Source organism: Herpailurus yagouaroundi, unplaced genomic scaffold (assembly GCF_014898765.1).
Source record: "Herpailurus yagouaroundi ecotype Mexico unplaced genomic scaffold, PumYag 190, whole genome shotgun sequence".
NCBI classification, from domain to species: Eukaryota; Metazoa; Chordata; class Mammalia; order Carnivora; family Felidae; genus Herpailurus; species Herpailurus yagouaroundi.
The window spans coordinates 9,167,223-9,191,737 of record NW_024412421.1 but is presented as its reverse complement, the minus strand read 5'-3'; the positions used below and the strand labels follow the sequence as shown (position 1 = coordinate 9,191,737).

Below are 24,515 nucleotides of genomic sequence, written 5' to 3'. Positions count from 1 at the left end.
GCTGATGAAAGTCCTAACTAGCCTCCCTGCCATTTTTTCTCTGTGCTATAGCGCCAGGGTGATCCATGTGAACGGCCACCCTGGTTTTCCCTTGCTATGCACATCCTTTGCCGTCTGATTTTGCAGCTCCACTCATAAAGAGTCTGGGTTGGCCTCTTCACTGGCTTTGACAATAAAATATGGCAGAAGTGATGCTGTGCCTCAAGAGGTCTTGCACGTGTTCACACACTGTCTTGAACCCGCATGACTGCCGTGTGAACGAGCCCAGGCCAGCCTGCCAGGAATGAGGCAGCACACAGAGGGGAGGCATCCCAGGAGAGGCTATCCAAGACCAGTCGGCCTCCAGCCGACCCGCAGCTTCAGACGCTTGGGTGAGCCCAGTCAGGATCAGCTGAGGCCGGCCAGATCCGCGGACCTTCCTGGGTGGTCCACAGACCACTTGGCCGAATACACGGCTGTTGTTTTAAGCTTTGGGCCGGTTTGTTCCACAGCAGTCACTTCCTGATACACTATGTGACACCCAAGTATGGACATCTGCTCCACTCCTATCGAAAACTTATTAATGACTCCTCATTGCCCTCTGGAAAAAAGTTCCATCTCCCTATTGCAAGTTGGGAAGGCCCTCATCTTCTAGATCTTACTTGCCTCTGCAGCCCTTCTATTTGGAAATTTCCACTGCAAATTTCTTCAGCTCCTTGTGTCCCCTGTAGTCCTGCGTGCATCTGTGCTGTCACTTTTGCTATTCTCATGACCTGGAATTCTCCTCCTGACTCAGCTCAAGTATCACCTGTTGCAGGGCACTCTATGATCTCCCCAGGTGGGGTTCTGTGCACGATTTCTCTGCCAGGTTTTGAGATGGCCTTGTCCCCCTCATCTCTGTAAACCCCACCATCTACCGAGGGCCCACCATGTGCCAGATACTCGTCTCGACACTGGAGAGATAAATATCGGTGGTTGCGGTCTTCTGTCCCCAAAGTTGCTGGCCCCCTAAAAATTCATTTCAACAAATTGTGGTAAGTTTGGTGAGAGGGGTGGGTTAGGAAAGGCTTTTTAGGGGCGATACCATGAGGGACAGGTAAGAGTTGGCCAGTTTCAGAGAGATGGGGAAAGGCCCCAGGATGAGGCCCAGGGGGACAGGGTGTCCTTGGGTACACATCTGCAGCTAGTGTATGTAGGGTGACCAGAACAGAGAGGGAGAATGAAATGAGGATAGTCTGGGTTTACTTTGAAGGCACTGGGGAGACGCCAGCGGGCTACAAATAAGCACGCAGTAGGTGCTTAATATATGTTTCCTGATCAGCACACCATCTGCCTCCTCTATCAGACTGAGAGTTTCTCAATGACAGGGTTATTCCTTCTTTCTATAGTCCAGTTCCTCCCTGGTATGCACTAGGACCAGGTAGGGTTTTCATCAGTGAATAAGTGAATGAAAGAGTAAATAAATCCACCCGAGAGATAACAATACAAAACCAAATGGATCTTTTCATCCAGACAAAAACTACTCTCTGCTCCCCTGGTTCAGGGAAGTGTGGAAGGTTCGGATGGGCTCCGAGGGGGGTCTAGAGAACAAAGACCCCCATCCTCCTGGCTTCTCTCAGCCTCTGCTCTGCAGGAGGAATGTGCATTGGCGCCATCTGGCGGCCACAGCGCCCATATTCTATTTTAATCCGCTTCCTCTGTTGCTAAGGTGTGGTCAGGCCAGAGAAGGTAAGCAGGAACCTGGGATGGGCAGAAACCTTCTGTCAGCAGACATACATCCCCACCTGCTCAGCCAGCCCCAGGTCTGCCTGTCCTCGCCCTGCAAGACCTGAGCCCTGAGTCCAAGAGAGTAATTGATTTCAGCCCATGGGACAGAGAAGCCCTTATCTACGGCCACTCAGACCCTGGTGCTTTCCACAAGGGCCCCCACAGTTCTCAGCAGATGATGGATTCCAGGGGTGAAGAAGCCACGGGAAAGGAGGCAATGACCAGTGTTTTCCCAATATCCTTCGTGTCTTCTTCCTGAGAGAACCCTGATTTTGTCCAGAGCAGCAATGTACCCAGTTACAAATTCCAGACACCCTGATAGCTAGAAATTGCCGTGATGCATGGATCTGGCCCATGAGATACAGGCAGACATCCAGGTAGGGTTCTAGGAGACCCACTCTTCTGAGTAAAGAATCACAGACACAGCTGGCCTCTGCCTTTTGCCCCTTCTCTTTATTTCCCCTCCTCCTGCCCGAAAGGTGGGCAAGATGTCTGCAGGTGAATTTGCCTGCCCCCCCCCCCCGCCACCCATGAGCATGAGAACCACATGCTATGGATGTGGATGGTGAAATGGAAAGCTGCAAATAGTCCACATCCTTGACGACTTTTCTTAAGTGTCTCCACAGCCATCCCAGGCTACTGGGCACGTCTGGGCAGAGACCCTCACTAAAGTTCTTCTCCGAGAGCAGACGCTTCTCTTCTTCCTCCTGAAGAACATGTCTCTCCCTGACCCATTGCCTATCTGTCACAAGAGCATGAGAAAAATCTCATTTGTTAAGGGACCATACGTAGATTCCTGTTATATTGTCATCCTAACATATAGAGGATAAGGATGGGGAACCCAAGTGGAACCTGTATTCGACATAAAGAACCAGACAGCATGGGATTAGGGTGTGTTCAGAGAAAGCATAGGTATTTTCTCCGGGAGCCAGGAAATGTCTGTTCAAGATGAACTCTCTTACTGTAGTGACCTTGGGCAAGTCTTTTGCTTCCTAGTACACTGGAGGCACTTAAATGCATACATATTTAAATATATTTGTGTGTATATATACATATATAATGTGTGTATACAAATTACATATGTGTGTACAGATTACAGATTGTTTGTAATGAAGAGTGTGTTGGAACTCGTTGAGGACCATGCCCCTACCGGCTGAATCATGTTATGCCTGTATGGCCAGGGCCCAGAGACAATGACATACCGGGGTGATTAAGAACACAAGACTCCCAGGGTGCCTGAGTGGCCCAGTCAGGTAAGCGTCTGACTTCAGCTCAGGTCATGATCTCACGGTTCGTGGGTTTGAGCCCCAACATCGGGCTCTGTGCTGACAGCTCAGAGCCTGGAGCCTCCTTAGGATTCTGTGTCTCCCTCTCTCTCTGTCCCTGCCCCTCCTTGTGCTCTGTCCCTCAAAATAAATAAACATTAAAAAAAAATTAAAAAAAAAAACAAACAAACACAAGACTCCCTGGGTTCAAACCCCAGTTTCACCAACTGGTAAGTTATTTCATCTCTTTGTGTCTCAGTTTCCCCCATTTGCAAATGGAGATAATCATACTACCTCCTGGCCTCATCAGGAGAATTCAATGAGATGAAATTTGCAAAGCACCTGGGACAGTAACTGGCACTGGATAAGCCAATGTTTGGCTAATTAAATGTCAACTCGGTGCATTGGCCTTGTCTAAGGTGCTGATGTTCCTAAGGTCACAGCACCTCAGGGGATCCATGGCTGTGAGACCAGGAGGGCTCCATTCTCTCTTTAACAAACCCAGGGACTCCTTGTGCCCTGTTTCCCTTCTAATTCCATAACTTCAGTGGGGCCGCTCTAAATGTAACTGTCTAATTAACAATTCTAATCTTCGCTGTGATGCTCCCTGATCTGACTCTGCGGCTCATTTGAAATGTCGGAGTTGCCTTGCCCTTCCTTACCTGTGAGCATGCCTCAGATACCACCCACCACCCACTCTTCTCTCCTGATAGGGTGTCATTACTGTCATGTGACTGCAGATGGCGGATCAGGGCTTAATGGCAACTACCGGGGAGCCTGAGGGGCTGTGACGCAAGAAAAGAAGTTTAGCACGGACCTGGGAATATGCTCGGGTGGACAGCAGGTAGGTGCCCCAATGTTGGGCTGGCCATGGCCTTCAAGTCTGCACCAGGCTTCCTGTGGCCAGGGGCTGGGCGTGTGTCAGGCCTCTCCTCTTCTGATTCTGAGTCTGCCCATTCTCAGCTGGTACTCTGGACTGGGGCCCAAAGCTGCAGGGTGTGTGGGGTCATTCTTGGCTACAGAAACGATCCATTTGTGGCCCCTGGGTATGTCCAGGCAATGGACTTTGCTTGGGCCTTCTCAGGGGACAGAGATGGTCTTCCTTGATTTCCTGCAGCCCACCCCCTTACCTCCATGCCCTGCTGGTCTGGCCCAGCTCAGCCCCTCCCAGGCCTGAGGCCGACAGAGCCAGGAGCTGAGAAGCAGGACGCCAGAAGTCACTTAGTTGCCAGCTCTTCCAGGAGTCTCTGGTCACCACACCTCTGTCTGCTCCTCCTCTGGGCTGGAGTTGAGGTCAAGGCTGCCCGAGCTGATGCCTGGCTGGGGGAGCCTCTCCCGTGCTATCAGTCTAATGGAGGCTGACAGCAGAGGGCTTGTGGGGCAGGCGGGTCCTGCAGAAGGCTGGCTGTTGGACGCTGGCATTTCCCGAAGCTTGAACTTCCTGCCCGGGGGGGTCACGTGCACTGGGGCCCAGGGAGAGAGACTTGGGTTTGGCTACCCAGACCCAGTTCAAACCTCAGAGGCAGCATCTGAAGGAGGGGACAAAGGAACAGAGACCCTGTTTTGGCTGCAGAAAAACCCAACAGTAACTGGGCTGCCTTTGAAATGGGCAGAGGTGGGGGAGGGGGAGGAGATAGACACTCATCATGGAGCTGATCTGCCCTGAACACAAGCTATGGAGCAGACACTATCCTGAACATAATACTAACGTCTAGTCCTCCCCACGGCCCCACCAAGTGGCCACTCAGGCAGAAATCACAAACCGAAGCAGAGGAGGCTGAGACTCACTCTAGTTTTTGCCCTATTGAGTGATGGGACCAGGGTTTGGATCCAGCCACTGCGGCTCCCGGGATGTCACTCCTAAGTGCACACTGTCTTGTCTGATCCTCCTGGCATAGCTCTCTTATGCACACTTATTCCTGCCCTTCAGGTACAAGAAAGCCTCACATATCTTATTTAACTTTCTGCAGGATTCCACGGCAGGAAGTAGTAGAGATGGGATTCAAACCCAGGTCCAGATTGCTAAAGAAACCTTTTGTTCTTTCCACCAGACCCAAGCAGACTATAAACTGCAGGCCAAATCCAGCCCCCCAGATGTTTCATCAATAAAGCTACTGTTATGCTATAATAGCAGTTCAATAGTTGTGACAGAGACTTTTGCAGAAAATGTTTGCTGACCCCTGCACTAAATCTGTAGGGTGAATGAAAGGCAGCAGCAAACACCTCTGTTTATTAGTGTGTGCCTAGAAAGGTAGTCATTCACATCTTAGTGTGAATTAGTCCATAGGCCCTGTGACAGCTTATGGAGATATCTCATAGAGTCAAAAACAGAAAGGACCTCAAAGTATCACCTAACCCAACCCTTTCTCTCTATTGATGGGGAAACCAATGCTTAATGTTGACTTTTCTAATGTGACTCGGTCCTAACATCAGAGTAGCTGGTCCCAAGTGGGCTCTGAAACTTTTCCATAGCCTTGACTCCTAACAATACTGACCCATCCAGACACACCTTGACTACCCTACTAGAGACTGTGTGACAAAAAATCCTCTTCAGTCCCCTGCAACGTATCCTCAACCTGAATTTCAAGTCCTCATAGTCCCACTGTCTTTTCCCACAGCTCAAGGCACCTGTTGGAACTGATCCCTCCCCCACCTCAATTTCAGAGGACACCCCATAATGCAGAGAGCAAACACTCACCCTTCAGTGGCTGTGTGTCCCTGGGTGGGTCACTTCTCAACCCGAGCCCTCAGTTTCCTCATCTGTCCAGTGGGTACATTGTTCTTTTTGCCCCTTACCTCACCTCACAGGGTCATTGTCAGGAAAACAAATGACATGTTGGATGGTGGGATGGATTATGTCATGTTCGCTTGGTTGGGGGTGGTGACCAGAGACCAACGCCGTGTATCATCAGAAGAGGGAGGCCCCCAAAGCTTATATGCACATATACCCATGAGTCTCAAACATCCGAGACTCTGAAGGACACGTGCATTCTGTCTCCCAGAGGAGTAGACACAAACTCATCAAAGACAAAATTTGCGTTTCATTTCAAAAGGTTCTGACATTTTTCAAGTCCATCCATAAACAGTTTTAATAACTCCTGACCCATTATACAGATGGACAAATTGAGTCCCTGAGAGAGAGATGACACATATCAGTGCTTTTGGAAAGAGATAAAAATGAAGCTACGTCCCTCCAAAAGGCTGTGATTAAATTGGGGAAAATTTAAAAGACTAGCAGTTGCCCAAAGTGAGGCTCACCGGTGAGTCTTCTCCTACCACATTTGCCAGCCTAGGGCACAGGGTGGCAGCCAGGGTCGCCAGGTGCCCCACCGTCCCCAGAAGAGCTGCCCTTTCAGCTTCTGACCCAACCTCCCTCCGCTCCACCCGCGGGGCTGCAGACACTCGTTAAATGTCAGCATGCACAAAGGGAAGGCTGGAAGCATGCCTGCCTTTTGTTTGATTCACTATAATAAACCCCAACTCTGATTTCGGAGTCAAAACCAAATGGTCAGAATCATAAAACCCTCCCTGGGATGTCCGCCCAGCTGCAACTCAACAGGGCAAACCAGTCCTCACCTCAAGACCCTTGGTATGTGTGTTTACCTGTCCTACTGCCGCTGCGTGAGGTTGGGCTCGTGATTCTCCTAAAAGAAGCTCCACGGAGGGGCCTTTAGAGTTTATGCACCCTCTCTCCCCCGCCCCTATGTGACATCGAGTCCCCTCCATAACCTACCCAAGAGACATTGCCTGCTTGCATGTCTCCAGTGATGGGGAGCTCACCACTTCCAGCAACAGCCCATTCTCCGTTCTGGTCTAATCTTCTTGTAAGTTGTTTACCACCCATCCCTGACTGCCTTTTACATATTTAAAGACATAGACTGGATTTTTTTTTTTTTTGTCAATACCTCATTTATATTGATGTCACTGTGTCTGCTTGTTGACTTGCATTGAAAATCATAATGTGAGCTCACACCTTCCCCAATAATGACAGTACTTAGCAATGAGGACCTACGCGTTAATGTATCCTTCTCCCCAGGGAAGTGTAATAATAGATTGTGCATTGAATTCAATCGAATTCAGCCCTAGAAATGGAATGCAAAACTAGGTAACTCTGTGTCACTTGGACACAGAGTTATTCATTAAAAATATGTCTTAAGAAATAAAACCAATGGAGGCTCCTGGGTGGCTCATTTGGTTAAGTGTTCAACTTTGGCTCAGGCCATGATCTCATGGTTCATGACTTTGAGCCCCTCATTGGGCTTCCTGCTGTCAGCCTGTCAGCACAGAGCCCGCTTTGGATCTCCTGCCCCCCACTCTCTTCCCCCCCCCCCCCCAACTCTCATGTGCTCTATCTCTCTCTCCAAAATAAATAAACATTAAAAAAAAAATAAAAACAATGTAACTACGTTAGTGGCTTGACTTTCAATCAATCAAAAAAAAAAATAAACACACGTGTCAATCTCAGAGCTGGGATTACATATTTAACCCCCTCCAGTCTCCTGTTCCATGGGTTATAAAAAGAGTTATTTGGGTGAAAAGTGGACCACTCTGACCAGAAGCTCTTCCTTACTAGCTGGAGGCTGATCACAGACACTCCCATCTGCCTTACATAATTCATAGCATTTTACCTTCGTGACCGAGAGAACCCACCACTAGACACACGGCACAGGAAATCTCCTTTATTATTCTGTACACTGATTTTTCCATGAAGAGAACAGCTTTTAAAATAAATCCACACCTGACACAGACACCTGCATGACATGGGAACAGTCCGTGACACAGGGAGGGCACCACTGGGACAATCCTTATTTACACAGAAGTGGAGAAACAGAGGGCTGAGGGCGGGTACCCCAAAAGCAACTTCACGTTCACCAGTGTTTTGGTGGTTTCTGACGTGGCGGCAATAAATATGCTGATACCCACACAGCTATGGATCCTGGGACTCACCGGGGCCTCACGTGTTACCCTCAAGATCTTGAGCACAAATGGGTTGGATTTATTAATTTATTTTTAAATACCAAGTGTTTCTGGCACCAGTGGAAGAAATACTGGAGAAGGAGGAACTACTGAATGTCCAGAAAAATCAAAGTTCTGGAGGCCAGAAACCTGACATTTCTCTACTCAGTAGGTTATTGGCCACCAGATCATTCTGGAAGGACTCACAGCCAGCGAGGTGCTTCCCTCGTTGTAAATTTAGCACAAGTACGTTGTCGTGGAGACCGGAACATTTTTTTAACTGGATGGGACCTTTGATGATCTGATCTGACCCTTGCTTTTACAGACAAAGAAGCCGAAGCCCAGAGAGATGAAGAGACCCCTCCTCCCTAGGAACCCCCCTGGGCAGTGGTAGACCCAGATCCCTGCAGACTCTGAAAACTGTGCTGTTTCTACGCGCTTCCTCTCTGTTCTCCATCCCATGGCTTTCAAAGGAAGTAAACATACGAAATGAGCTCCGTGGGCTTCTTTGCTAGGAAATGACGTCTTTGGTAAGAGTGCTTCGGTCTCACATCACCAGGGCCGCCATATGGATCATACGGCCAGAGACAGCCTCCCCCCCACCGGGCAGGGGCGCCCTCTGAGAATTAAGGCAGCTTTGGGGACCTTTACTCAGCAGGATATTGGCAAGAGTTGGCGGCTCCCTTCTCCTTTGTCTCATCTGCATCTAGAATGACGATCCACTGACGGGTGGTCGCGAAATGACTAGACATCCAGTAGATGTGAAGGCGATGGTCTTAAACGGAGAGTTTACATTTCATGGAAAATAATAATTCTTTAAAAACCCGGTAAAATAGCAAAAGTGTCATATACAGTACACAGGAACACCCTTATCTCGGGTAACCTCTGCTATCAAAAAAAGGCCACAAAAAAGAAGTCAAACGTTACTCAGGATAAAGCACATACTCCTCCTCCGTTAAGTGTGGGTGGAAGGTGAGCCCAGAAGGCCTGCCAGCACCTCCATGAGAACTTCCAAGGGCTTCCTGGGGCCCCCATCCCCCCCCCCCGGGGGGCTCGGGCTCGGGGCCAGACCCCCCTCACCCCAAGCTCAGGAGCCGACTTCCGAAACAAGGCAGCACCACGGCGTTGGTTTGGTGTTGGGTCAGCTAGCACCGCATCTCTGATTCGCCCTCGGGACAGATGTCTGGAGGCAGAAGGGCCACATGCAGATGGAAAGAGAAAACTGCAGGTTCGTGCCCCGCTGTTCCCCAGCGTGACTGAGTCCATCCAAAAGGGGACAGCTGTAAACAAATGACCTCTCTCCCCTCTTCCCTTCTTCCAATACATTGCTCTTTTGCTAAGAAACACTCCCTGGCCACTTGACTGGGTTTTGTTTATTTTTTAACGACAGCCCTGGGTGGGGTAAACCGCAGTGTGCTGGGGATTTCAAAGTGCTCTGGGCTAAGAGGCACGGGATCCGACTTGAGGGTCTGACTGGATCCCTTAGGAGCTGAGAAAACTTGAACAAGAGCGGCCGAAATACTGAGCCTTGGTGTTCCCACCTGGGAAATGGGACAGAAACCAGCCCTGCAATCCTTGCTGGGAAGATGGGAGGTGACGGGGATGAAGGGACTTTGTGTAAAACGACTAGAACACCTAGGGAGGAGTTACTCTTCACGGGAGGATTTGAAGTCGCTTACGGGACCAAATCCTACCTGTGATGGGTCGCCCTTCCCTCATCTCCATCGCCCCCACCTTATTGTTCAGCTCTCCGTTGGATGCCCTCAGGCCCCGCCTTCCACAGCAATCCAAGACACCTGCCACTTGGGCTTAGCCTTTGAACTGGCCTTTTTACATAAAAATATCAGAAGTCTTCTGATTCTCCCACTTTTCTCCAAAAAGTGACCCAAGGACACTGACTTAGCAGGGAAATCTCAGGACCTTCAGAGAGAAGACCACCTCCCTGCCCCGCCATTCCCCCCGCCCCCAACATAACCCTCTTCCACAAACTGCATGATTGATTGATCGGGCTCAGGGACACCCCAGTCTTATGCAAAGTACCTTCTGGATGTGAGTCTTCCTACACTCCCAGTACGAGCAGCCTATTTATTTATTTATTTATGGCCCAAGATTCCTCAATAGGGGCTTCCTCAGTCACAACAAGAACCTCTGAATCTAGATTTCCAAGGAAGGCATAAGAGACTCAAACCATAAACATAAACCCCAAATAGATGCCACCAACTTCCCAAACTACAAATCTGTTCTCTGAATGAGCTGAAACGCACCACCATCACCACCACCAGAGGGCGCCACTTGCAAATGTGTATCAGAAGTCAACCTGCAAATTCTCTAAAACCATCATCCTGCTCCATCAGCTCAGAATATTTTCCCCTCGACTTGAATGACCAGGTTGCTATCTGCTTGGCTCCACCATGCCCTCAGATGCCAAGTTAAGACCATCAGGAGAGACAAAGGGAGTTTTCAGGGCCAACTCCCCACCACTTGAGAGCCCTGGTCCGTGCTGGGTGGGATTCCCAGGGAAGACCTTTGCAGGTGTCTGCGGACAACAGATAAACAAACAGCCTATCAGGATGCCCTTGGGCATCCACCTGTCCCTGTGAGGATGGCAGAGAATTCTGTAGTATAGACACACTTCTGGCCTCGCTGGGTTCCTGTCCCAAGTCCCCCAGAAAGATCTCAGAAGCCACAGATGGGTTTCTGGGCCCCATGTGCCCAACAGACCAAGCCCTGCACGTGGCCTCTATGAGCTCATCTGGTACTTCTGCAAAACCTCCTCACTGCGGCTCATCTACATTTTGCCGCGTGACATCCATGGCTCTGGACCCTCTGACCACCAGAAGCTGGAAGAATGTTCCAGAACATGCACAAATCAGATTCAGCTTAGCCAGAGTGAAAACTAACCATGAAGGATTCTTCTCACAAGCCTCCAAAGCATCTATCCAGACTGATGACCGGAACAAACCAAGCCACGCTCCCTGATCAAGGTTCAGACACCAGAATGCTGACTGGGTGGCAAGAGAGAGAGAGGATCCCCTGCCCCAGACGCAGCCGGCCTTTTTGTTTGTGTTCGGTTTTATGGTATCTGGCCAAAAAACGACATCCTCTCTCTGATTTGGTGGGCGGGATTTCTCCTGTGGCCCCAAAGCACAGCAAAGGTAGTCGTGAATTCTGCCTGAAGCGTGGATGGAGCTCAGCTTGGGCCAGATCCCAGGGTGGGTGAGGCTTTCCCAAAACAAAAGGGGCTCGATGGAAGTCACTTTTCCTGTTCCCTCCCCTCCTCCTCCCCCTCCAGACTTTCCAATCCAAGCTCAAAGCCACCGGGCCAGATGAACAGAAGGTGAATAAAAACGAGGTCACTAAATCATTTGTAACTGGGGAAAGAGGGGTAGGGGTGGAGAGAACATCTTTCGGGAGAGGAGTCCCAAGACTGTGTCCGGGGTGGCAGCAAAGCCTTGGACCTGGGCGTCGGCACGGCAGGGTCCCTCCTTGGGGCTCAGATGGCCAGCCAGTGCTGCAGCTGCAGAGGAAGATGGCAGGGTTGTGATGCCAAGGCCAGAGGCGGGTGGGGACGAGAGGACCCGGGGGCCCAGAAGGACAGCAGAAGCAGGGGGAGGCAGAGAACACAGCCCCTCCCTCCAAAGACCCCGGAGAACGTGCAGGCTGACTCCTTAACCGTCACTTGGGCCCAGAAAGGGCGAGGAAGCCTCGCAAAGTGGCACAGCAAGTCTGAAGCAGGGGGCTCACCAGGACCCTCCCCCGGCCCCCACCCCCCAGGGTTTTAAAGTTAAAGGACTTAAGTCATCCTGTGGCTCATCCTGCGAGATAAGAGATCCCCAGCCTAGGGTGACAACTTACAGAGAAGAAATAAAGCTTCGGAAAGACTGGACGTGTGGTTTCCCAGGACCAAGGAGCAGGGGGGCAGCTGGAAGCTAGTAGAAGCAGGGGACAGGCCCCTCTCCGCCATTCCTGACACCACACCCCTGGGACAATAGCCCCACAGCTGCTCAGGGTTTTGTAGCATGTGGTATGTGCAGCCAGCATACAGTGGGGGGCAGCTAGGGCCCCCCGCCCGGAACGGTCCGGCCTCCCGCCCAGAGCGGTCCGGCCTGCACCTACTTGGAACTGCCTGACATCCCTCTGGGCCACCAGGTGATGCTCGTTCTCCGGGGTGATGCCATAGGCCAGCCTCTGTGAGAAGACGGGGAGGGGGAGGAGGCCTCAGCCGGGCCCAGGGGCACCTCCCGGCAGCCCAGACACAGGCCACCTGCTATCTGGCCCTGAAGTCCCACAAGGACAGCGTGTGAGGTCCACACAAGACACACTGTCCTTGTTTGTGGCCCGGGTCGGTTCACGCGGACTCACTGGTCTAGTCCGTGTTTATGGGGTCGACTACTGTGGTCAGACACGAGGTGAGGCCCTGCGGCTGCAGAGCTCAAGGAGACGCACACGGTCCGTGCTTTGGGGAACACACACGCACAGGGGCAATTTTGAAACCACAGCTGAAGTGTTGCAGAGGACAGGCTCGGAGCACAACGAGGGCCCAGAAGATGGAGTAGCGTTGCTGGGGATCAGGGCAGGCCCTCCCTGGGGTACAGACACAGGGCGGGGACTCGGGAAGGCATCTGGATCAATGACTGATCCCTGCAAGGTGGGACGCCCTCCCTGCTCCCACAGTGTGACAACTAAAAAGCGCAAAGCAGATCGTGGTTCTCAGGCCCAGGATGCGCTGACCGAGCACAGACCCTCCCGGTGACCCGGAGGCTCCTGGATGTGGGATTTCAAGGACAGGAAACATGTTCACAAGGAGCCGGGGGAGGGGACAGACAAGCCCGGCCTGGGACCCTCTTCCCCCAGCCCTTGTGTGGCTTCCTGATGCCCTCATTTGTCTGTCTGTCCCCCTCATTAGAATGTGAGCTCTGGGGAGTTTCATCTGGTGCCCAGCGGACTGCTGGGGCCTTGTAGACTCACACCAAATAGCTGGAAAGTCAGGGCATGAAGGGATGAAGGAATGAAACTTCATCTTCCGAAGTAAGGACATTAGGAAAAGACCGTCACCATTATTTATGAAAGAAAAGGCCTATCAACAAAATAGGACAGACATAATTTCAGAGTGAGGGCACCGTTCCCTCAACCTTTCTCCGCGCACATGCACACACAACGCATACAAGTAAGAGAGGAAGGTGTCGGGTTCAGGAAGGAGGCAGGTAAAAGCTTCGATGACCAGATCACAGTGAGCTCAGACTGGGAGAGTGGGGGCATCTGGGACACGACAGACCTGAGTGTCACCTCCTCACATAAACATCGGTAGGGACTGACTGCAGTCAGAGCACGTGTGCACCCGACACAGACATAACAGTCGGCAGCAAGCCTTGAACGTGTCCTCTGTGCCCGGCACTGTGCTGAGCGCTTCCTCTGTCTTCTCAAGATCCATAGCGCTATCCCCAGGGTACCAGTGTGGAAACTGGGGGCGGGGGGCGGGAAACGACCTGGCCATGGTGGCGGCTCTGGGGTCCGTGTCCTCGTGTCTGTCCTCTCCTGTCGCATCGGGGATGACCAGGGACATCCCTCCCGTCCTGTCCCCCGCACTGCCTGGCGGCCCCAAGCTTACCTCCCGAAGGGAGCCCCGCGTGCTGAAGAACTTGTAGATGCTGTAGGCGGGCACCAGGACCATGGAGGACAGCGCGATGCCCCATCCAACCCAGTTGGCCCAGAGCGGGAAGATGTAGTCATCGTAGGTGAGTGGCTTGAAGTTGACGACACTCATCACCACCACAAACTGCGGGACACCGGGCAGTGGGGAGGGACAAGAGGAGGGATGTGAAGACAGAGCAGGACGGAGAGCCACGGGGAGAGGACAGAGGAAGCGGGTGGGAGAGAGGCAGTGGAAGATCCGTGGGAAGTGAGGGGCCAGGGGACGGAGACAAGAAAGAAAGAGAAAAAGAGAAAGGAGGTAGAGAAGGAGGAAGAATTCATTCAGCAAGCAAATGATGACCAAAGGGGACAAAGGGAGCCAGAAACAGAGAAAAGGAGTGGCAAGGTGACCCTGGAGCTGGGCCGAGTGGTGGTGCCACGGCGGGGCTGAGTGTCCTGATTGTCCCGTCTGCATAACCCGGGCTCTGCTCCCCAGAACCTCCACCCGCAAAGCAAAGATCCCCGCGCCCCCCCCCCCCCGCCCAGACACAGCCCCCTCTCCCCAGGAAGGCCGGGCCACACGGTACGCACCAGGAGGAAGGCGGGGCTCACGAACTTCCAGCACAGTCTCCAGTACAGGCCTGGCTTGAACCCCATCATCTGCTGGATGTCGTTGCTGAACCTGTCCACACCTGTGCACACACAGGGCAGGCTGTTACACCGGTCCCTGAGGAGCGCTGGGCCGCCCCCTGCTGCCCTCCCCTGAGAGTCAGGCTGCCCAGGGGGCAGCAGGGCAAGGCTCGGATACGCTGGCACTTAGGAGCCCTGGGCGCCGGCAGTGGCTGGCGAAGAACAGGGAAGAAGAGACACCCAGCAAGTGCCATTTGTGACAACACGGACGGACCTAGAGGTCACCATGTCCGCCACAGAGACACAAAGGCCATATGACTTCACTTCTATGTGGAATCTAAAACACAAACCAAAGGAACAAAGTAAAAAAGAAACAAAGAAAAAAACACACACACTCTTCGAATACACTGGTGGTTGCTGGAGGGGAGCCAGGCGGGAAAGGGATACAAGACACAGACAGAAGGGATTAAGAGGTTCAAACTTCCAGTTAGAAAATAAGTCAGTCATGAACGCAGGGAAGATAATGAACAGTACTGTAGTGCCATTGTTTGGTGACAGATGGTGACTGTACTTCTCCTGGGGAGCACTGAGTAATGGACAGGGGTGTCCAATCACGATGCCTTGCACCTGAAACTAATGTAACACTCTGTGTTGACTGTATTGCAGTTAAAAAGTTAAGAAAAACAGTATCACCTTTTATGTGCCATTCTGATTTGTTTTTCAGGGGGAACACAGTGCTCCGGGAGCAGAGGGGACTTGCTCCAGGTAACACAGCCAGGGCGGCCTGGCTCCCAAGCCTGCCACTTTGCCCTGTTCCCTGTCTTTTAGAACAGTGATGATGGGGGCGCCTGGGTGGCTCAGTCGGTTAAGCTTCCGACTTCGGCTCAGGTCATGATCTCACGGTTCGAGCCCCGCGTCGGGCTCCATGCTGACAGCTGGGAGCCTGGAACCTGCTTCGGATTCTGTGTCTTCCTCTCTCTCTTCCCCTCACCCGTCCACACTCTGTCTGTCTCTCTCTCTCTCTCTCAAAAGTAAACATTAAAAAAAAAAAAAACAGTGATGAAAGAGTCCAGACTCACGTGAATTAACTCTTTGATGCGACACGTGGGAAAAAAAGAAAACAGAACACATTTGACAGTTTGTAACGCTTTCTCCCCATTCAGCTCCAGAATAAGGTCATCAGAGAAACAGTAAGACACTCGGTTATATCTGAATTTCAGAAAGATAACGGAAGAGATTTTGGTTTAACTCCATCCCATGCAATATTTGGGACATACTTAACAGTAAATCAATTACCAATTACTCATTGCTTATCTGAAATTCAAGTTTAACTGGGCATCTTGTATTCTGTTTGCTAAATGTGGCGATCTCACTCTAGAACGAATTGCACGGCTTGGGGATCAGCAGCTCCCTGAGTCCCTTGCTAAAAGCTGGCACTGGGTGCCCCTGGGGGGCTTTCCTTTCCGTTAAAAGGAATTCATGCAAAGATGAGCTGGGGGCTGGAAGACCTATTCCCTGACAAGCTACTTGCTCGACTCTGGAATCAGGCCGTGGCCGTGCTGGAAAAGGAGAGCCCCTTTGCCTCTGCGGGTGGGGGTGAGGCTTTTCCAGGGCCCTGCTCATACCGTAAAACCAGGAGACTCCGATGGCTTCCATGAGCACGGCAAACAGAATGGAGGTCCCCGCCGCAAAGGTGTCCAGCAGGGTCAGCACGTATATCCCGCCCTGGGCACGGAGAGACAAAGCCTGAGGCCGTCCCGGCCAGAAATGGCCCACTGACCATCGCATCCACCCCAACTCACCTGCCCCCTGCCCCGCTGGCTCAGAACCCTGTTTGAGAAGGCAGGTGACAGGGTTGTTTGTGGTTCTACTGTCTCCATGTTGCCTATTTGCTTTTTTTTTTTTTTTTAACGTTTATTTATTTTTTTGGGACAGAGAGAGACAGAACATGAACGGGGGGGCGGGGGGGGGGCAGAGAGAGAGGGAGACACAGAATCGGAACCAGGCTCCAGGCTCCGAGCCATCAGCCCAGAGCCCGATGCGGGGCTCGAACTCACAGACCGCGAGATCGTGACCTGGCTGAGGTCGGACGCTCAACCGACTGCGCCACCCAGGCGCCCCTGCCTATTTGCTTTCTACTGAAGGTCTTCTGTAGTCCCTGGGCCTGAGGGTGGGTGCTTCAGCCAGCAAATGTGACAGGGCTTTCCGGGGGACTTTGGCTGCCCCTCACACAAACAAGCAGTTGAAAGAGTCTCCTGGAATTCTTCAGGCTCAGAGGCGGGAGACAGGTCCCGCCTCCCTTCCCCACTGAGCTCACCCTGGCCCTCCCCACCCCGGCTCCAAGGCTGGGGATGCCCGACTGGATTGAAATGCAGCCGCCCGAGCTCCAAGGGACCCAGGGCCCAGCCCCTCCTCACCTTGGTTATGCAGAACAGGGCCAGAAGGAAGGTTCCAAAGGTGACACCAAATGTGAAGAGTTTCCGGTGTCTCTTCAGGACCTGGAAGTCGTCCGCCAGGCCTGTGATGACGGCCTCCATGCCTCCCATCTGCACAGAGCCAGGCGGGGCGAGGAGCACGGATGAGAGACTGCCCGCACCTGGGTCCCAGGCCCCAGCTCCCTCGGACCTCCCGAAGCCCGGGGGACACGGGCACCCTGGTGGCAGCCTGGCCTTCCTCCTCATCCTCCCCCCACTCTGCCCTGTCCTCAACCAAACTCAGAACTCCCAAACCATGTGGGGGAGGCTGGAAAGTTAACTCCTGTGTCCCTCTGATCACAGGTACCTGTCTCCGGTCCCACGCGGTTGGCCTGAGCTGGTACTGATTAGCCCAGGAAGAGGGCAGGGGGTAAAACGCCAAACTGCTCATGCATGGAATCTACCTGCATATAAGCAGAGGGCTTTCTGGAAACAACCACCAAAAGTGCGTTTCCGGTGGCTGGAACTTGAGGCAGCGGTTTCTGACAAGGATTTTTCACGCCAGACTCTCAGAGTCGGAAAGGGTCTCATATGAGTAATAATCATGTGCTCACTCCAGTGATCCCCCAAGCCTGGGATGGCAGATAAGAGGTGCACACGCTGTCACTCTCTACCTATACGTGTCCCCTGTCCCCTCGGCAGACGGTGTTAATCAAAATCACTATTCCTTCCTACAAGCCTGGAAGCAGCCTCAGAATCCTTCTCAACACACTTCCCTACGCAGAGACTTCTTGCAAATTTCCAGGCGTGACGTACGGAAGGTGGACACAGACATAAAGAGGTCCGTAAATCTAATCTTGCATATGGGTTAACAAAAAAGAAACTAATGAGACTCAAAGTGTTCTGTCGGCCATTGGTGATGAAATATAATGGGAAGGGTGCTTGGTTAGAGAAGAAAAGTTCCATCCGGGCCCCCTCTGAATTCAGCTCCCGTAGGTGTGAGAGGAGGGCGCCCGGCTGGCTCCGAGGAGGTCTCTTCCGATGTGAATTCTGTGATGCCACCACGTTTCTACTGGGTCTTAACTTTGGCCTAAGTCTTGCCCTTTTTTTTGAGTGAGGGCTTGTCTGCATTTAATTAGGGCTTTCTGGAAACAACCGGTAACCAAGCGGGGACGTCAGGCTGAGTAGTTGGGGGATGGGGAGGGTCAGGCCCGGCGTGTGTGTGGTGGGGTACCCCGAGCAGGGTCACTCACCGAGCTGTCAATTCCCAGAGCCAGAAGCATGATGAAGAACACGACAGCCCAGAATGTGGATCCCGACAGGGTGGAAATGGCTTCTGGGTACAGGATGAAAACCAGGCCGGCTCCTGTGAGAAACACCGAGGACCTCGTCAGCGGCTGGGCCCGCTGGTCGGAGATGCCAATGGGACAAGGGTAGCTGAGGCCATCAGCCCAGCCAGCCCCGTGGAACTTGGCCAGTCACCTGAGGCAGAGCAACCAAGGGTCTGCGGGTAACAGGAGAAGCTGGATCCAGCTCGTAGTTTGTCACGGTCCCGGGGAGGTTGACCTCAAACAGCCAGGTCAGAGAGCAGCGCCTCGCCCGGGCAGCTCCAGGCTCCAGGCCGTGAGGCCCCTCCCCGCACACCCTCAGGGAGCCTCCTACCCTGAAAAGTTTGTGGTCCTCGGGGTCCATTAGAGTTCCCTCCCGGGCCTCAACCTCTTTGTGGCCATAAGACTACGAGAAATGGTAGGGAAGGCCAGTCTCCAGAGTCGGACAGCTCAGGGCTTGAACACTAGCACCACTGTTCACTAGCTGGGTGACCTTGGGCAGCTCACACAGCCTGAGTCTCAGTTTTCTCACCTGTAAAGTGGGCCGATTAACACTTTACCACCCACGGCGGTGTGAGAACTAATGAAGGGCTGTCAAGCGCTCAGCTCCAAAATCGATCCTGCCTAGCCCGACTCAGGGAAGGTTCCGTTACATAAGCAGGGGCCAGGACTGCCGGGAACTCCCAACTGACAGCCTCAGAGGCAGCTGGAAGATTTGGAAGCCTCCACGCCCAGCCCTCTCGTTCCCACAGCCCCCCCCCCCCCCCTTCGTGGGTTGCGTCTGCCCACCCACCTTCGGTGGCAACGTCCTCAATGTTGACCTTGTGTTCATGGGCCATGTAACCAAGGATGGAGAAGATGGCAAACCCAGAGATGAAGCTGGTGACACAGTTGATGGTGCTAGTGAGCAGGGCGTCCCTGGGGGAGAGAAGCGCCGTTCATTCACGTCACAAGATGCCCCACCTGCTCCCTGAGCCCCGCACTGGCTACGCAATGGCTGCTTCAAATGCCCCCCCCCCCCCAGTTTCCCTGCCGCCACAGGGACCCCGGTGCCCCAGCGGGTCAGGACGTGCAGGTTCAGGAGACGGACTGACAGCTTTTAGATGAAACACGTTGGGACCAGGGGCTGGTAGCAAGCTCTTGTTGGGGAATCACATGCCCCGCCTTCCACTTCCACCAACTGTCTGTAGCTCCCCCGTGCTGCTCGACTTCAAGGCCTTCAAGAGCTTCATTAAGATGCCCCAACCTTGGGGCACCCGAGGCGGCTCAGTCGGTCAAGCGTCCGACTCTTGACTTTGGCTCAAGTCATGATCTTCGTGGTTTGTGGGTTCGAGCCCCGAGTCGGGCTCTGCACTGACGCTATGGAGCCGGCTTAGGATTCTCTCTGTCCCCGCCCCCGCCCCTCCCCCTGCTTGTGCTCTCTCTCTCTCTCTCTCTCTCTACCAAAATAAACAAATAAGCTTCAAGAAAAAGTGACCCAACCTTCCAGCCTGCCTTCCTTTCCATGATGCAGTCTTAGGACAAAACATACCAGTCGACTTGCTGGCCCACGAACACAGCACCTCCCTGGCTTCGCTCAGGCGTCTCCGCACCACGCGTGCCCTCCACTCTGTGTCCCTCCGTCACAATCCCCAGCCATCTTGCAAGGCTCACCTCACACTCCCTCCAAGCTCTTGCCGACCACCCCACTTCCCTGGCCTGCCTACAGCCTGCCCACTGGCATGCATCCATCCCACTTTGTCACGCACCAGAGGATGGTGTGCTTCGGTCTTTTGGAAAAATGCTTACTTATTTATTTTTGAGAGAGAAAGAGCTCGAGCAGGGGAGAAGCAGAGAGAGAGGGGGAGAGAGGGAACCCCAAGCAGCCTGCACTGTCAGTGCAGAGCCCGACACGGGACTCAAACTCACGCACCATGAGATTACGACCTGAGCCGAGATTGAGAGTCGGACACTTAACTGACTGAGCCACACAGGCGTCTCTTTTATTTTTTTAATGTTTATTCATTTGAGGGGGAGAGTGAGTGTGCAGGGGAGGGGCAGAGAGAGAGGGAGAGAGAGAATCCCAAGCAGGCTCCACACTGTCGGTGATGTTTAACCGACTGAGCCACCCAGGTGCCCCAGTGTGATTCTGTCTTAAGCCTTCGCCGGGTGACGGGACCCAGCCCAATTTGTGCCCAAGTCCGAGACTGTCACGGCACTGGGCCCAGGGGAGGCAATGTTAACTGCTGACCTAGAACCGAGGTAGAACGTGGAACGTGGCCTTTTGACTCTGGGGTCCTACACAGAGTTCTCTGTCCACCCTGCAGCCTTACCTCTGACCCTGCCAGACCCGCACCTCCCATGTGACCAGTCCTTGCCTGTCTGGGTGTCCGGACGGTGTTGTCTGCTCTTGAAAGTCACACGGTGCTCCTCTGCCCCAACTACCCGTCCCCATGACCTCCCAGGTCTTGTGGCCTCACTTTTCCCAGCACCCACCTTGCCTGTTGAAGAGGTGTCCTGAATTAAAATGCATTCGTTAGGACCCCCTTAGGCCATGTCAGAGGTCACCCACTCTGCAGTTCGTGGAAGGTCCACTCTGCCTCATTTGACAGAGGAAGAAGAGTGGACTCGCCCCAGACCGGAACCCTCTTTCCCACCCCTGCAGGAGTCGGTCCCCAGGTCTAGAGTTTTCCAGAGCCCCACCAAGGATCTTACCTGTAACAGTTGTTGTCAAATTTGTTGTAACTGGCAAATGCAATCAGGACTCCAAATCCAGCCCCCAAGGAAAAAAATATCTGGGTCGCTGCATCGATCCACACCTGAAACAGGCAGACAAAAGCCATCACCCTCTGCTGCCTACAGAACAGCACCACCTCACTGCTCCGGGATGGCTGGCGGGCCCCAGGGATGCTCTTGAACCTGAGGAAACGAGGTCCGAACCAGCGACGGGCAGCCACGCCACTCCCCCGAAACTTGCACAAAGCGACCTTGGAGAGAGGCCCGCGGTCCCTCTAGCAGCTCCGGCCTTCGGTGGCCACGAATGAGCTCACCCTGGAGGAACTCACTGGTTCAGTTTGATGTCCTGACTTCCAAAGAAAGTTTATAAACTCACAGTTCTAGGCTAGAATGTGGATGGAGTGAGGGCAAAGGGTATGAACATCTCAGGAGTTACAGAGACGGCATCTTCAGAAAAGAGACAGGGACTCCTACTGTCTCAAAACCAGCCCGCAGGCCGCGGTGACTTCCTCGGGGGGCCAGTGGAGTTACTTTTCCCATCTTTTGGGTGATGGAAGCACATGGCTGGAACCCCGGAGATCTGAGCCCCCCTCCAACTTCTAGCCCTGGTCATTTTCACCTCTTTATATACCAGTTTCCTCACCCGCACGGGGTCAGGGTGGGGGGGAATCACACCCAGCTCACTCGGGCAGAGATCTGCACGCGGGTTGGACCTCCCTCACGTCTCCTAGGCTTCCCCTACTCTGCAAGCCGAAGGTGTAACAAGAGACGCAATCTGACGGAGGAGATCGGGTCTGCTCCCTGAGACAGCATATGGGCTCAGCGTCTACGCGTCACGAAGGCAAGATATTTAAACGGGTGCAGAACAAACCGAACGCTGGCTTGCTTCACAATTTACAAGACTGGTTCGGGTCTTAAGCTCTGTCATCTTTCTGACACTTACTAAGGAAATAGGTTTCCCTCTTGGTTATTGGACCGTAACAGTGTGGTGTGTTGGAGCGTCATCACTATGGGAGGTGAGTCTAAGCTGCGTCCCTCCTAAGCCTATGTGGCTCCCACCTGCCAGGATCGCTGTGGGTTCAGACAGAGTGTGAAGAAGCCTTTGGGAAGAGTGAGGGGCAATGCTGAGCTGCTGTCCCCGAGGCCGGCCTCAGGGAGGAGGGGGAGATGATCTCAGCCGCGGCTGGAATGTGCTCAAGGCACCGGATACCTCCAACACTCTGATCCCAGCCTCGTTCCACTGCTGCGGACTCCACTCCGCGTTCACCCCATCTTGGCTTAGTCTGTGTCTCTGGGTAGGACAGTGAGCTGGAGGAGGCTGTGGCAGGGTGGGGGAGAGTCAGCGGGGTCCAGAGCGACCTGTGGCTGCAGCTGCTGCTTCTGCTGACATCATGGGATGGCAGCAGAGGCAGGGCTGGGGGCTGGAGGCGGGAATTAAGGCTGGGGTGGCTGCGGTGGGCTAGGAGGCCAGAGCAGGTGTCAGGACCCGGGACAGAGCATTGCCTCCCTTTGGAAAGTTCTGCACAGAACACCACATGGAGCCACAGAATCCCGGGCCATCACAGCTGGGAGACCAGCAGGGGCGAATCAAATGGGCGTCGGTCAGACGGAGAAGCAGCAGCAGGGAGAGGGAAGGGTCTACCCTCCATCCCAGGCTATGCCACAAGTTTATGGCAGACCTAGGACCAGGGTGCCTACGGCTGCCCACGCTGAGACCCCTCCCCAACCCTGACCCACGGGTGCGTGGTCCCTCATCACTGACCGTGGCCTCTCTCAGGCGGTAGAAGTCGATGTGCAGGTAGGCGTTGATGCCGTTGGAGGCGCCAGGCAGCGTGATGCCATGGACCAGGAGCACAAACAGCACGAGGTAGGGCAGCGTGGCCGTGATCCACACCACCTGGCGGCGGACAAGCTTGCTGTGAGAGCCGGGCTCCGCCGCCACGCGGGCGCTGGGGGTGGGGTGGGGGTCAGGCTCTCGCCCAGGGGGCCGGCCATGCCCTCCCCACTCTTTCCTTCACGCGTGCCACAAGCCCCCTCTCTGGATGAGGCCACTCCCGCGGCTCAGGACCAAGTGGGAGAGTCCGCACACCGGAGTAGCACGGCCGTGGAACGGGGGCAGCTGGACGAAGACTAGGTTCTCATGGTACCCGGTGCTTCCTCTTTGATGAGCGGCCTCTACTGACCCCTTCAAGTTGACCCAGGCAGATCTAAGCGCACCCACGTCCAATGCTCTCCACCCTTGCTCCCTCCTCCCTCCTTCCCTCCTCCCTCCCTCCCTCCCGCCTCTCTCCGGCTCCTCTTTCTTCATTCAAACATCTCCTCCCAACTCACTGCCGGAGAAGGGAGATGTGGCTGAGCAGAAAGAAGGCTCTCTGGCCGTTCTTTATCTCGGGACAGATTTAGGATGACGACAAACCTCACTGTCCCTTCTCACCCCTGACTACGCATCAGAATACTCTGGGGGGAAGTTATTGTTAAAAATGTCAAAGTTCAGATCCCATTCTTGGGGTTTCTGATTTAATTGGCTTGGAGTGTGGCCTGTACTTTAGTATGTTTTATAAGTTCCCCCTCTCCCCCCGCGTGATGTCAATGTGCAGTCAAGGTTTAAAAATCACTGCTATAGGCAGGTGCAGCCATGGAGAGCCTTAGAGAAAGAAGACTGTGAAATGTGCTCAGGGCTGGGTTAGGCAGGACCCAAGAAGACCCAGCTGAAACAAAAGAGGCCACATGACGTAAGAACCAGAGAGCCCCTCCTCCCCAAGCCCTGGCACTATGCAGTCCCCAGAATCTTCACACACTCCTGGGGAGAATATGGAAGCCCTGAAACATGACCACAGGTTAAGTTCTTTGCTGGCCTAGAAAGATAATGGGCTCAACCCAAAAACTGAGATATGCAAAACAAAATTCTGTTTTCCATACCAACATTGAAGGACCGGGATTTATCTTCTCTGTCTGTCTTTCCTGGTAGACCAGGAGCTCCTTGGAAGCAAAATCCCTATATTTTTCAAGTTTGTACCCCCAGCACGTGGCATACATGAATGCTTAAAAAAACATTTGTTGGATTGATGGATGGATGACTGGACAGTGGTACGGATGAATGACGGGATGAGTGGATGGATGGATGGATAGATATATAGTTGGGTAGACGTGTGGTTAGGTAAGTGAATTATTCAGCATATGGGTGAGTAGATGGATGAGTGAGTCAGTGATGATTCTGAGGGTCAGTGGATGACCGAGTTAGTCAAAGAACAAATGAAAGAAGGAGCAAGTGAATGAACGAGCAACTGAGCAGGGAATAACTAAACGCATCAGTGGTTGGTCATGTCTTCTGAGGGAACCAGAAGAGGAATCAGCATCTTGTTTCATGTTATCCAGCCGTTCCTCCATTGTTCCCTGATTCTATGGGGGGGGGGGTGGTCTTTGTGGATATAGGATTTAGGTCTCCATTCTCTTTCAAAAGTGCAGGAATGGGAGGACAAATTGCCAAAAACAAATAAAGAGGGAGACATGCCTTGGAAAGTGAAACCATTGCATCTGGGTGGCTCCGCATTAATCCTGGATTTATTCCCCTAAACTGGAACAAATGGGTCTAACTCCTTGGTGACAGGCACAGGAGGAGCCCTCACACATCCTTGCGTTGGTCCTAACTGCTGTGTTCCCCTACACTTCACGTCCACAGCTGCAGGCCAGGTGAGACCATACTCCACGCATCAAAAAACATCCTTGGTGTGACTCCAAGGCACCTCCCAGGGGATGTGCAGGCAGCACTCATTAGTCATGTCTGAGGCTCCAACATGGATTTAATTTGGAACCTATCAGGACACAAGGAC

The 24,515-nt window shown here is 53.2% G+C and overlaps 1 protein-coding gene across 1 annotated transcript in view; it reads right to left on the bottom strand.

The window, feature by feature from the left end:
- Positions 1–11,374: 11,374 nt before the first annotated feature.
- Positions 11,375–24,515, bottom strand: part of SLC6A2 (solute carrier family 6 member 2) — a 46,256-nt gene continuing 33,115 nt past the window's right edge. Inside the window, exons 5-14 of the mRNA XM_040498045.1 lie at positions 22,448–22,582; positions 20,665–20,768; positions 18,764–18,888; positions 17,896–18,008; positions 16,646–16,774; positions 15,854–15,953; positions 14,190–14,290; positions 13,576–13,743; positions 12,084–12,155; positions 11,375–11,484 (exon numbers count right to left, since the gene is read on the bottom strand). Of these exons, the coding sequence (XP_040353979.1) occupies positions 11,461–11,484; positions 12,084–12,155; positions 13,576–13,743; positions 14,190–14,290; positions 15,854–15,953; positions 16,646–16,774; positions 17,896–18,008; positions 18,764–18,888; positions 20,665–20,768; positions 22,448–22,582 (1,071 nt within the window). The 3' untranslated portion in view covers positions 11,375–11,460. The remainder of the gene's footprint in view (positions 11,485–12,083; positions 12,156–13,575; positions 13,744–14,189; positions 14,291–15,853; positions 15,954–16,645; positions 16,775–17,895; positions 18,009–18,763; positions 18,889–20,664; positions 20,769–22,447; positions 22,583–24,515) is intronic.